Source organism: Belonocnema kinseyi, chromosome 9 (genome assembly GCF_010883055.1).
Source record: "Belonocnema kinseyi isolate 2016_QV_RU_SX_M_011 chromosome 9, B_treatae_v1, whole genome shotgun sequence".
NCBI classification, from domain to species: domain Eukaryota; kingdom Metazoa; phylum Arthropoda; class Insecta; order Hymenoptera; family Cynipidae; genus Belonocnema; species Belonocnema kinseyi.
This window is the reverse complement of record NC_046665.1, coordinates 25,860,889-25,874,910: the sequence shown is the minus strand read 5'-3', so window position 1 is coordinate 25,874,910 and position 14,022 is coordinate 25,860,889. Positions and strand designations below refer to the sequence as shown.

At 28.9% G+C, this 14,022-nt stretch overlaps 1 protein-coding gene across 1 annotated transcript in view; it reads right to left on the bottom strand.

The window, feature by feature from the left end:
* LOC117180362 (voltage-dependent calcium channel type A subunit alpha-1) overlaps positions 1-14,022 on the bottom strand; it is a 617,877-nt gene that overhangs the window by 266,646 nt on the left and 337,209 nt on the right. The window contains exon 19 of the mRNA XM_033372824.1: positions 10,508-10,591. Coding sequence (XP_033228715.1) covers positions 10,508-10,591 — 84 coding nt within the window. The remainder of the gene's footprint in view (positions 1-10,507; positions 10,592-14,022) is intronic.

Genomic DNA, 14,022 nt, shown 5'->3' with positions numbered 1-14,022 from the left:
TCTCAAACTATCTCCGAGACTATTTTGTTTCAAATCGACATTGTTTATAGACTCAAATGGGCCAAGCTATTTCGCTAAAGAAAACTCAGAGATTTCTTTCGGTAGGGTAGGGAAAAAAGTGCATACGGGCGTAAGTGCCACGATGCTTGCTGGTGTAAGTGCCATGCTTCCTACTGTGGTGTCCCCGCAGCGTCATTGATTTTCAGAGCACGTGCCGATTCTGGTTTTTTGAAGTTTGTCCATAAAAAATTATGAATTCTTGGAGATAAATAACTGCTGCCAAACTTACTTTTTATGTGTCAAAATTGAAGCTTTCTGGTGCGCGCCGATCTTTGACCAGGGGCTCTATTCTCGAGTTCGTTCGAAACTTTCCGTATACGTAAAGATTCGAATGGTAACTTACGTACACGAGAAGAAAGTCACATTCTCAAACACTCTTCGAATTTGCGATTCGAGTTATTCGTATACGAATATACTTAACAGCGTTGCCACGTTTAACTTACAGCAAAATTTTAGTGCTTTATTAGTGACAAACAATTTGAGCGAATAAAATCATTTGTAGTATCGTGTGTGAAATGCGCCAAACATGTGGATGGTTCAAAAATTGAATGCTTCCACTGTTAGCACGTGGTGCCGGGAGAAATTGTTAAAGATATATTAATTATAAGATTATATTTAAAATATGATGTGAAAATGTTTTACTACTCATATTTCTGTGGAATATGATATTAGTGAAGAAAAATATGGCTGATTTAAGTGCAATTGAGGATAGGTAGACGAATAAAATTGTAGATTTTCTCTGTTATTTTTGCAGGTAAATTAATTTCAATTGAAAAGAAAAGTCAATAGCTAAATAAAATTTGATTACTTGAAGAAAGACCTTCAATCCGTTACCTTTTATGTGAAAACTGACTTTCGCGGATTTCATCAAATATCGACGTTTTGAGGCCTCTTGAGTCAGAAAAAGAGTTTTTACGTCGTTGTCTGTCTGTCGTCTTCGTTGATGTTGTCGTTGTTAAGGGCATGTGATACTTAGAAAATTATCGATTTTACCAGTTTTAGGTTCCGCCGGCTTTTTTTCTTTAATAATCCATATTTTGTCTTAAAAATTTGGGACATGATAGCGACCATGCTAACAGACGTCCCCACACACTTTTTTTTGGTTTAATTCAAAAAAGTTTTAATTTAGCAAAATATGATTAATTTGCATAGCACTTAGGAATTAGTATAGATTTTACCAGTTTTAGGTTCCGACGGCTTTTTTTCTAGAATAATCAATATTTTGTCTTAAAAATTTGGGAAACGATAGCGAACATGCTAACGGACGTCCCCGCATACTTTATTTGTCTTTTTTTCAACAATTTTTTTGATATTGCTAACAACGTGTGTATATTTGGAGGTTATGTATGTTACAATTCTCCTGTGTGTTACTTCCAAACCACACAATATTTTTGGCCGAAAACTTTGGACTTGCAAATAAACATAGTGACTAATCTCCCGGAACTAACCTTGTTTGCAGGCAATCAAAAAAGTTTATTTCATAAATAATTTCCCAGTGGCGAAAAATTTAACATTAGTTTCAAAGTTTCATGCTGTTTCGTACGCCCTTTACGCCGAAAATTTCAAAATTTATCTATCTACATTACCAGCTAGGCTGGTAAGTAGGTTTATGGCGTCATAATTATTCTAGAGTGCTTACCGACAGAATCGGTACGCTAGAGTCCTATATTATCGAAATGACAGAGAGCTAAAAATTACCCTAACCAAAGATATTATAAACGTAAATGCAGTGCGGGCTTAGTTGCCCGCCATAAATATAGACGGCGCGTCCGGCGAAAAAAGTCACTTCCCCTCTACCCACCGCTCCCCGTAGGAAGCACCCATCGATATAGTTTACTAAGAGCCACTTGGAGCACTGTAAGCAACTCTCGGCACCTTCGAGGCGCACTGATGGTAAACTTAGCTTGGACAAACACCATTTGGATTGAAAGTAAATTGCCAATTAAAACATTTTTACATTTATAACTTTGCAAAACTTGGTTGTTTTAATAAATACCACAAATATAAGTCGATGAGTAATTTATATTACGGTTTCATATATTTTCCACTAATTCTAAAATTATTAATTATAATTTTCATTCTATACATTGTCTATATATAGTTCTTTAATATTATTTAGTTTTTATTTTTGTGGTCTGCAATTTCTACGGTCTTTTTTAGACTATTCGTCTAATCAAGTTCTGGTATGTATTTTCCAATTTCTTAACTATTATATATTCTAACGTTTTTATAAATATATAATTATAATTGCAAGTGATACAAAAATTGTTCCTTCGGTTTTTAGATGTTAAGACGACAGTTGCAAGCCCGGATATTGTATAATTCGGAAATTTTCTGTCGGCAATTCTTAAATTCGGTAAGATTGTAAATTGTCAGGAATTTTCCAATTCGGGACTTTTATATTTCGACAATGCATTGTCGAAATATAAAAGTCCCGAATTGGAAAATTAAAAATAAAATTCCCACATCATTGTAAAAATTCCGAAATTATAAAATTGCAATGTTATAATTTCGGAATTTTTACAGTGATGTGGGAATTTTATTTTTTGGAAAAAGCGACTGACAAATCCCGAAAAATAAAATACCTGACACTGTAAAATTCGTACATTGAAAAATAACCAATAATAAAATTCCCGAAATTATAAAAGTCCCGAAATATAAAAGTCGAATTGGAAAATTCACGAAAAATAAAATAAATAAAATTCCAGACAAATACTTGAATCATAAAATATACGAACTAGAAAATTCCTGAATTTAAACAATTTAAAAAAGTGTTTATTAAATATTATTTATTTATTGAAAATACAATAATCGAATATATATTTCTGGATAAAAAAATTTGTTTGAAAATATGCATAGTATTTGAAAAAAACATAAAAAAGTTCTGAAAAATCGAATTTTTTATTAATAAAAAAAAAAAAAATAATAAAAATAAATTTTTATATAAATCGTTGTTGAATTGAATCCTGCAAAGTTTGTTTAAAAAATGGTATTATTTAGGTACGAAAAAAATTTAGACAGAATATTTTTTTCTTTCAAAGCACACGTGTTTTTTAATGTATTTTTTAATACCTCCATATTTCTATACCTCCTCTTAAAATTATGTAATTTTTCAAAATAAAAAGTTAACATTTGAAAACATTTCAAAATCATCAAAAGTATCTCTTCTCTTTTAAATTATTTGAAATCTTTTAAAATTATTTTAAAAATTTTTCGGAACTTTTAAATGTCTTTTAGACTGATTCCCATTTTTCCTAACATTTTTGTAAAATCCTGCACACAAAATTGTTTTAAGAGCTTCCATATTTGTTCTAATATTGTAAATCTTTTGAAATGTTTTGAAATATTTTGAAACTTTCTCTTTGAGTCATGTACTTTTTCAAAATAAAAAATCATTTTAAATCTACCCAGAAATTTGTATTGTTTTCCTATTATTTTTAAATTCTTGAGGAGCTCCAAATTTTGTTCTTTTCTTTGTAACACTCAGAAACCTCCAGCTTACATGATTTTTTTCTAAATTAATGCTTATTTAACTGTTCTTTAATAATTAAAATGAAATACTTTTACCTTCGAAATAAAAATAAAAAAATTAAACAATTATAATCGTAACATTCCCAGTTTTAATTTGCCACTCTGAAATTGTGACAATTCATTTTCAAATTGTTTACTAATGAAAATTGTTTTTTTTTTTAAATTTACAAACGAAATAGATTAAAAATGGAATATTTTATACTGAAATGATACTTCAAAAAGATTTTGAAATTGAATAAAGGCGTTCATTTAAGAAGCCATTAATTCGAACTTTACACTTGTGTCACTACTAAGGATTTGCAATTAAATTAGTTCAAATTTTAACGTTAAAATATGTAAATTTTATCATTTTGAACAGATCTAGAATCACCTTGTAAAATCAATCACTGTTTAATTTTTAATACTCGAACTGCAGTTCAATTTTCAAATTTACTTTCATTTTCTGATTTGTCCCGGTCGCGAGTCTAGCTTAATATTTAAAACAACTTTCATTTTTTTGAAATTGTAATTTTTCGGTTGTAACTTAAGGGACAATAATTTTATTCTTTGAAAGATTTTCTACAAATCTTGTTGATAATTTCTACATTCTCATCAACAATGAGAAGGTATTAGTTTTTTATGAAAAATAACTTTTTTGGATTTCATCAAATGTCGACCTTTCGAGGCCCCGTGAGTCAGAAAAACAAGTTTTTACGTCGGGATCTGTTTCTGTCCGGCGTCGTCGTTGTTGTTGTCTGTATACCGGATAATTTTCGAAAAACTGGTCCTTGGATTGGACTTTGACACACTGTTCGAGGGACCAAAAAGAAAGCTCGAGTTTGTTAAACAGCCAGTTTTGATAAAAATCCAAAAAGTTGAAGCTTTTTTAAAATTTTTGAGACCACTTTTTTTCAAAATTTTAAAATTATATCGACAGCTATTTATGGTACAAAAAAATATGAACAATTTATCCTGACAAATTTTCTTGATAAAATCAAACTTAGCAAAGTTAAAGGATTTTCAAAATCCAAAAAACCAAACGAAAATGGACATTTGAAGCAAAAAAAGGTTGATATGGAAAAAAGTCAAGAGGCGAAAAACGCTACTTTTTCAAGGCCCCATGATTATTTTATCGCATTCTCATCCATAATGAGAACAGTTTTATGCGAAAAATGATTTTCGTGAATTTCATTAAATTTCGACGTTTTGAGGCTCCTTGAGTCAGAAAAACAAGTTTTTACATCCGTATCCGTCTGTCTCTCTGGCGTCTACGTCGACGTTATTGTGATTGTGGTTGTCTGTATATCTGATAACTTTTGAAAGAATAGTCGGATTGGATTGTGGTTTGACACACAGATTTTTTTATTTTAAGAATTGCATGTAAAAATTGTACTATTTTTATAACAAATATTTTTCTTCAATTAAATATTTGCAATAAAAGTGTTTCGAAGAGATTTTTTATAAATCTTTCGGGGAATAAAATGAGTATTTATAGGTCGACAAAGGTTTGTTTTCTTTACCAAAATTGGCTTTCGTCTAAATTTTTCCAGTTGTTTTTACTATAGTACAATTTACATTTGCATCTCGGGCGAAGAAATCCATTCTATTGTTTGACAAATATTCTTTGTAAATCAATATTTTTCACAGAAAATTACCCTGAGTGACAGAACGAAATCAAAAACAATAAGAGTTAATGTATACAGGAACAAGCATTTTGAACAAAAATGACCTCGAGTGAACCTTTAATATATATTTGGTAATTTATACAAAAATCAGGCTTTATTTTCTTGACACAAAAAAATAATAATAATAATTTGTGGGGGTGACAAATAATCAAAAAATTAATAAAACTTGAAGTTGTGCGACTTTAATTTGTAAATAAATAATTTTAAATGTTTCAATCTAAAATTATCCAACACTTTCCATTCAAAAATTCAGATGAAATATTTAAATAGCTTTAAATTTGAAATTGTTCAATATATTCTGAAGACTTCAAATTTAAACTGTCTAAATTATTAAGGCTTAAAATATTTTTGAAATTGCTGTTCTGGAGACTAAATAGCACTTATTCTTTTATTAAGAAATCACAACCAAAATTGTTAAAAAAAGTTTTTAAAAGAGTTTTAAAAACCTTAAAAAAGGTCAGAGGTTTTAATAGTTCAATATATGTGATAGAATCTCTTTAAATATGAAATTAGTCTATACTTTTTCATGTTTGAGCTAAAATTATTCCATTTTAGAGTTATAAATTACAGTCGTTAAAAATCAATAAAATGTTTAAATTAAATTATATATAAAACAAAAAACCTTTGTATAATTCAATCTAAATGCAGCTGCAGAAATTTAATTTGAAATGCGTTGAATTCAAGGTATAGTTTAAAAAGAAAACTGAAAGCAAAGGATCGACTTTCAAAAGAAGCGAAAGAAAGTGACTTGCTGGATTGCAAATGAACATGGAAAATGGTGTATTTTCGCATTTTTAAATTTTAAATTCAATCTTTTTCGTCTTTTAACAATTTCGAAAAATTTCGAAAAATTCAAACAATAAGGCTGTATTCGGAAAATGAAGCAATTTTAACGTTAAAATTCAAGTTCATAAACTGAAGGCCTAAAAATTTGCAAAGTTTACAATTAGTGTTATGTAAATTGTATTGGTATTTTAAAAGAGTATAAATAGTTCTTAAATTAGTTTTAAAATTTTCTGCAGTTTACCTTTTTTACATATCTAAATGTCAAAAAAGCCTACCCAATTTTTTCAAATTTTAATCACTTATTTTCTAGGAGAAGATCACCCCTGTTTACCAGTCACTGAAATGGATTAGAAAAAAATTGCCAAGACCCAAGAATAAAAATTGGAAGTACAGCGAATTTTTAAATTTTAAATTGAGATTATCTTTAACTTTGTGATATCAAAAATTTCCATACACATTTCTTTTTAATAATATTGTGGGAAAAAATCAACAAGATCGAGAGCTGAAATTATAATTAGAACAAATTTTCTGTAATTCTATGGGGACGGCTGAAATATCCCGAAAAATAAAATTCCCGACTCGGTAAAACTCTCTGTCCCAAAAAATACAATGCCAAAACTAATAAAATTCCTGAACAGTTTATAATATTAAAGAATTTTAAAATTCCCAAATAATAAGACTCCCCAAATAAAATTGTTTCTTAATCAATATTAATTATTTATTAAAACTGCGATAATAAAATATTGTTATCAAATAAATTTTTGTTTAATATTTAAAGTGTTAAAAATTATTGTTTGAATTTAAAATTAAAATTATACAAAAAATTTTACCGACAAATTAATATATAAAAACACATGTTTTTTAATTAATATTTCGAGTTTTCAGAAGAACTTTTGTGATTTAAAAAATACTATATACATTTTCAACCAAAATATCTTATCCAGAAATATATTTTGTTTTAATTATTATTTTTTATTTAAACAATAATGTTTAAATACTTCAAATATTAAAAAAGTTTTTTTTTTTTGGAATAAATATTTGATTATTTCAATTTAAAAAAAAATTGTTAAAGAAAAATGCTTTCAGCACTTGTTTATCTTTAAATGTCTTTCTATAATACTTTTTTAAAAATTAAAAATATGATTTTTCGAGACCATTTTTTTTATAATTAAAAAAAGACTGTACCGAAAACCTGGATCAAGCTTCAGATCTGAAAAAATTCAGCGATACATACATGTCAAACTTTTCTAACCTCAAAAGAATTTTCTACTGCTTTACCGTCATATTTTACGAAGAATGAGAAAACAAGAATTCGACTTCGTAGTACGATGAGGGCAGCAGCTCGATAGGGCAGAAAATTTGATGTCCTATATATATAATTTCCCACTCCGACGCCCCGTACCGCATCTACGTTTATAATATCTTTGCCCTAACCACAAAATAATACACATGCATAAAATTTGGTAATTAGCACAATAACATTTTTTTGTTATTATCCCTGCAAAAAGAGTCCGGGGACGTCCGTTATGATATTTTATAGCATCTCGAATTCAGTTTTTAAAAACTTTCATTTTTGTGAAAAAAGCCGTCGGAACTGTACCCGATTGACCACACGACGAAGTATCACATGCCCTTAAGTGTGCCGGATAACTTTTGGAAATGATATAAAATTATTATTATATTCTGATATATTAAGCAATGTGAACGTTGCTGGCAAATTTTACAGAATTAGAATTTTCTTTTCAATATTATCATTAGATTTATAATAAAATGTATCTACAATTTAGAATTAAGTATTTTTTTAACCTCTAAACGAAACATGTATCTAAAGAATTTGAATATGAAAAAGATCAAATATTCCCAAATGTTGTAATTCTTAAAACAATTAAACAATACATAATCCACGTACTCTCACTCATGTCACTTTTTTACAGCTTCATAAATCATAAAATTGAATCACTGCGCATGATCAAACTTTTGATTCGTATACGAACATAATTTTCGAGTGGCATATACCCACTCGTTGCTTTTCATACGAAACTTTCAGTATACGAAACGTCAGTGAGTGTTGGAGAATAGGGTTCATTGAAAGTCTTTCGAAAGTCGTTAATAGCTCAAAAGTACTTTTTTGTTTTTCTCTTAAATTTCAAGTTAAACAGTTTAGCAACTTTTCTGTGTCTAAATTGAAGCTTTCAGGTGCGCGCCGATCTTTGACCAGGACTTTTTCACACACGATTATCTTTTTTTAAAGCGCTCTTTTTGCAATTCAATGGAGCTACCAATAGCTCATAAGTACTTTCTTGTTTTTCTCTCAAATTAAAAAAAAATGAAACAGTTACGCAACTTTTTATGTGTCAAAATAGAAGCTTTTTGGTGCTTGTCGATCTTTAACCAGCGCTTTCTCGCACATAGTTATCTTTTTAAAAGTGCTCTTTTTGCGACTCTATACAGCTCAATAGAGTTCGTTTCATGGTTCGAGAAAGCCTAACAGTACCTCGAAACATTTTTGCATTTTTTTGCTTAAAATTATTTGCGTGAAAGTTAGACAGTTTTTTAGTTCTCCTGTAAAATTCGTGTTTTGGCACTTATGCCCATATGCCATTGAATTACAAAATGTATGTAAATAAAAAATTTAAATCATTATGAAGAGATCCCACATGATTTTCATACTTCATAACAGTTACAAATAGCAAACGGAATCAAACGCGTGTAGCATGTGCGTAAGTTTAATAATTAGTAATATTAATATTATACCAATAACATTATGCAATTCGTGAATACGAGCTTTAATTTAATGTTTAATAAAAATAAGCATAAGCATAAATCACTAGAAATTCGCGGTTTTTAAAAATATTTTTAACTTCCTATCAACTTTTTACTTAGTGAGTTAATAATTAATGCAAATTAGGAACAAATATTAAATATTAATATTAATTTAAACAAAAACGCTCTCAGTAACAACTTCAAGGAAAATTTACTTTTAATATGATCCATGTAGAAGATTCAAAGAATACTCTAAATATCTTTCATACTTCAGAAAAATATATTTATCAAAAAGACATTGTCTAACATATTATTATTTCTAATGTTTTTTTATTTGTTTATATTTTTTTATTTTTTTATTTATCTGCTATATCATCAGAGATTGTACCTTACCGACAGTAGATCAACCCTCCAAACCATGAAGGTAGAAAATCTACACAATATCGATCAAGTTAAGGATCTTTAATAACAGAAAAATGCTTAACGTCTTAATAAGACTAGATGGAAAATAATATTTTAAAATTAAAATTATTTCTTGAAAAAAAGATCCTACTCCATCTTCACTCCATTGGGAATCGAACTACAAAACTTCTGATATTTGTTTATAATTAAATAGGCCAAATCAAAGGTTATAATTTCAGAACATCCGTAACTTTCTAACACTTATCATATAGAAAGTAGTTATAAACAATAATAAATTGTTTACAAAATTGTTTTTGCTAAGTTTAATTAATTATTAAGTTAAAAATTAATTATTGAGTTTAATATATTTTTTTCAAAATATTGATTTTTATATTATAATTTACATTAATTTTGTAATTATAATATCTATGTGTCATCTGTAAAGTTTCACACTACTTTTTTTACCTGCAGTAAAATTAATATGTACACATTTGCAGACTGTAAGGGTTTCAATAAGTGTTTCACAATTCTAATGTATACAGATTTTTAGGAAATTACAATTATTATATGGCTAACTCGTACTGTTCGATTATTTTTATAAATGAAGTTACTTTTTATTAAATTTTACTAAGTTTCCAATATTAGTCTATTCACTCGTGAACAATAAGCGAAATTTTACATGACTTCGATTAATATTTTTAAGCTCTCTTCCACACTAGATTTGAATCTCCCGCATGGTCCCGTATAGAACTGTGCTGAATGTGACCGAACCAAAACATCCCTAAAAAATGGTAGCTACGGCACCTTCAAGCACCTTTAAGTAGGCATACGCGTTTTTCATTGAATCCTGTATCTAGTGTATTATATATGTATCTAGTATGATATATAATCCTGTATCTAGTGTATTATATATCAGTGCGAAAATAGTAATACAACTGATTTTCGTTTAACTTATATTTCATATGGAAGTTTTAAAATATTAAGAAGAATCTTTTTAGGTTCCAATTGATTGTATTAGTCAATTTACAAATCTCGAAATAAAATTAGACATACATTTCAGTCACTAACAACTTATAAATTCCGGAATTTATCCATGTTAATTCACCCTGCACAAGCGGCGCACATAGAGAAAAAACCCTATATAGAATATGTTTTATTTCACGCACAGTCGTCGCTGATAATAATAATAATAATAATAATAATAATTATTATTATTATTATAGTGATAATCAGAACATTGATAGTAAAATAAATAATATCATGTACAGTATAATAAATTGTAATGATTTTTATATACATACCCCGAATTCAATTACTAATGCGTCCACGATGCTACCAATGACTGTGATAAAGTCGAATGTATTCCAGGGATCCTTGAAGAAATTCTATCCCAGAGGAAAAAGATTGGTATCAGAAATCATACTACAACCATCCACAAAGTTTCTATACGAAAATTCGACTCAAATCTATACTAAATGGTAAAAACATATATGTAATATACATAGATAAATTATTATATATACGATACTTTCCTTATTATTATCTGCCCTTGAGATGATATAATTTCAAGATGGAAAACAAAAATGACTGAACTTCATATTTAAGATATATTAAGTGACGGGTTATCATTTTGATATCTACGGAATTGGATCAAAACTATCCTTCACTACTGTGAAATACAAAAGGCTTCAAATCGTAAATTTAATGTTTAAAAATATATCTTTTAAATTAAATCCAATTACAAGTGCCTTGTTAGAAACAAAAACGAGTTACTAAATATGTATCTAAATGTATATGAATCATATTAACAAATTTACTTTTGATCACTTTATATCTTACGGATTTTTTTTGTAATAAAGAAATAAATTTCAAATTTCTTGAGAATTCCATGATTTATTTTATGCTTATTTATTTTTTCGTATAAGCAGTTCTAGCAGTGTATTATGCACCAAGAGGCAGACGATGGACTTTATTGACGAGTACTAAAAACATACATGCGTCAACACAGTCCCTCTCCCCATGATTTATACAATATTAGGGTGACTCTTACTTATATTGAGTGAAATTTCATTATAATTTCTCTGCTCTCACCTTCAAGTTTTGTGTGAATGCCAAACCAAAATTTCCTCCAAATTTGAGCCAAGTCGGTTAATATTTAGGTGTCACGCAAATACAATAAAACTTCCTATTGATTTAACATGGGGAAAAGTCAGCTTTTTGTAAATCTAATACTTAAACGCCTGAATATGTTACAAATAATAATTTTTTTTCAGTATATTGTCAGAGAATAAGAATCGATTATAAATTTCAAGGTGAATGAATATAAGCAATAGGATATACAGGGATATCCCACTCGACCCCATTTATCTTCCAAATTGTTGCAGGGGTATCTTAGGGATAACCCTTCGGATATAGCTCAAGGCGAAAATGGGATATCCCAGAAATATCGTCAGGATATTCAGGATATCTATGGGACGTTGCTAGGATATTCAAATGTTCCAAGTAGCATATATAAAAAATTTAATATCCTCCTTGGGACATTTTGATATCCCATAAACATCCCATAGATATCCTGGATAAGCCAATTTACGTCCCCTATTACAAATACCTATATAGGTCACTAATAGGATTCTATATGATGATCCTATAAGTGACCTATATAGGATCATATATAGGGTCACCTATACAGGTCAGTATAGGAGCCACTTATACGAAATGAAACAGCTTTCTGCATAGGATACTATGTAGAATCCTATTAGTAACCTATATAGGACAGATGATGAACGGGAAGTGTTACGCAGTAGTTCTTTAACCTATTTTTCATTATTAAATTTTTTTATAACTTATGAATTCAAAAAATATACAAATTTATATTTATTTATATTATAATAATTTATTTAAACGTCTTCAAAAATTCATTAAAGAAATCTATACAAATGTGTGAATTTAAATAATTTTAACTCTAGAGAGGCAGAGTTGAATTAATGAGAAAAAAATTCAAAATTTACATTCCGCATGAAGGGATTGAAACAACTTATTACACATATTTTGTGAACTTATTAGAAGGAATTATATAAAATCAAAATATGACCACTTCTGAGGAATAAAAAATATTTCTGTGAGGTGCGTCACCGGTACAAGTAGAAGGAATTAAATATATTGAAAACACGTTCTCTTTGGGAGAATAAAAAACTGTGTGGTGGTCGCTATGGAAATAGAAGTGAATAAGTTTAGGAGGTATCTTATTCTTATTTTGGCATTTTAGACAGATGGAAAAATCGCACATTCAAAATAATCGAATAATCTTCACTTTACGCTGAAATCTGAAAATATTAATTTTTCTCTATTCTACGCTTATTACCAGGTAGCAGTAGGAACCTGTATAGATTCTTATATGGATTCTAACATAGGATGAAGAAACCCACACCCTCACCATAGAATCATTTAGGATTCTATAAAGTATCCTATGCAGGAAGCTGTTTCATTTCCTATAGGTGGCACCTATACTGACCTATATAGGTAACCCTATATAGGATCCTTATATAGAATACTTTTAGTGACCTTTACAGGCATCTACATGGAGAAAAATAGATGTTCAAAGGTAAAATTTAGATGTTCAGGGTTAACATATTATATGTTTAACTATAGGACAACAATCTAGATGTTCAAATTTAGCATCTGTAGATCTTGAAAAATAAAATGTTACCCTCACATCCAAAATGTTCAACTGAAAAACCGGTCTTGCGAGATATCCGACGGGTTATCCCTACACTGAAAAAATGCCTGCGAAATATTTGACTAAGTCTTGTAGTTGACTTGAAAGTAGTAAATCCAACTACTCTCTTATTTAAAATAAGTATGATTGCTTAGTAGATAATACCATTCTTGCTCCAATATCGAATACAGGGAGTGTAAGATTTTGATAAGAAATTTCGTCCTAACATATATATAATTAAATACTTTTATTAAATTTCAGATCATATTCATATATTGTTTCAGTTTTAAGTATCTTAAAAAATTCAGACTTAAACTTCATAATTTTAATTATTATTTATGGGAAATGCTAATTTGTAATTACAAGTGTTAAACGTTGGGGAAAAAATAACATATTGAAGAATTATTACTTTTAAACCACATACAATTAAAATAATTAAAGAAAGAAAGAAAATTTGTTATTTCATTCCTTTCCGACCTTGAAGAGGAATTTTATTTCTTTCTTACAATTTTTTTAAATTGAAGCTGGGAAAATTGGTTATTTTGATCATTTTCATTGAGTTTGAAACGAGGAAATTGAGTTTTTAAGTTTTGTTCGATTGGTAGAGGGGCATTTCATGTTTTAAATATTTTCCCAGAGTTGAAATGAAGAGAATTTAGTTTCCAATATTTAATAAATTGGAAGGAAGATAATTTATTTTTTTTAAAATAATTTTTATTGAGTTGGAAGGGAAGAACGTATGGTTTTCACTTTTTATCTGAATTGGAGGGGCGCTGCTCGAGCAAACAGGCTTTGACTTGAGTTCGACTTGGTAATGTATTGGGTTCATCTCCAAGACATTGATGCCTGGATATGTCTCTAAACTGAGTAGGGACTTAGTCGAGTAAAAATACTTCGACTTGAGTTTAACTTGGTTATGTCTTAAGTTTGTCTCCAAGACAACGGTGTCTGGCTGCGTCTCAAAACTGATTCTAGACATAGGTATTCGCCTTACTTTTATGACCACGACAAGTACAACGGCGTTTACTTGTCTCAAGATGAGCCTTGTTTTGGCTGAGATGGTCAAACAAGTATAATACAAATAAAAATCCGTAAATAAGT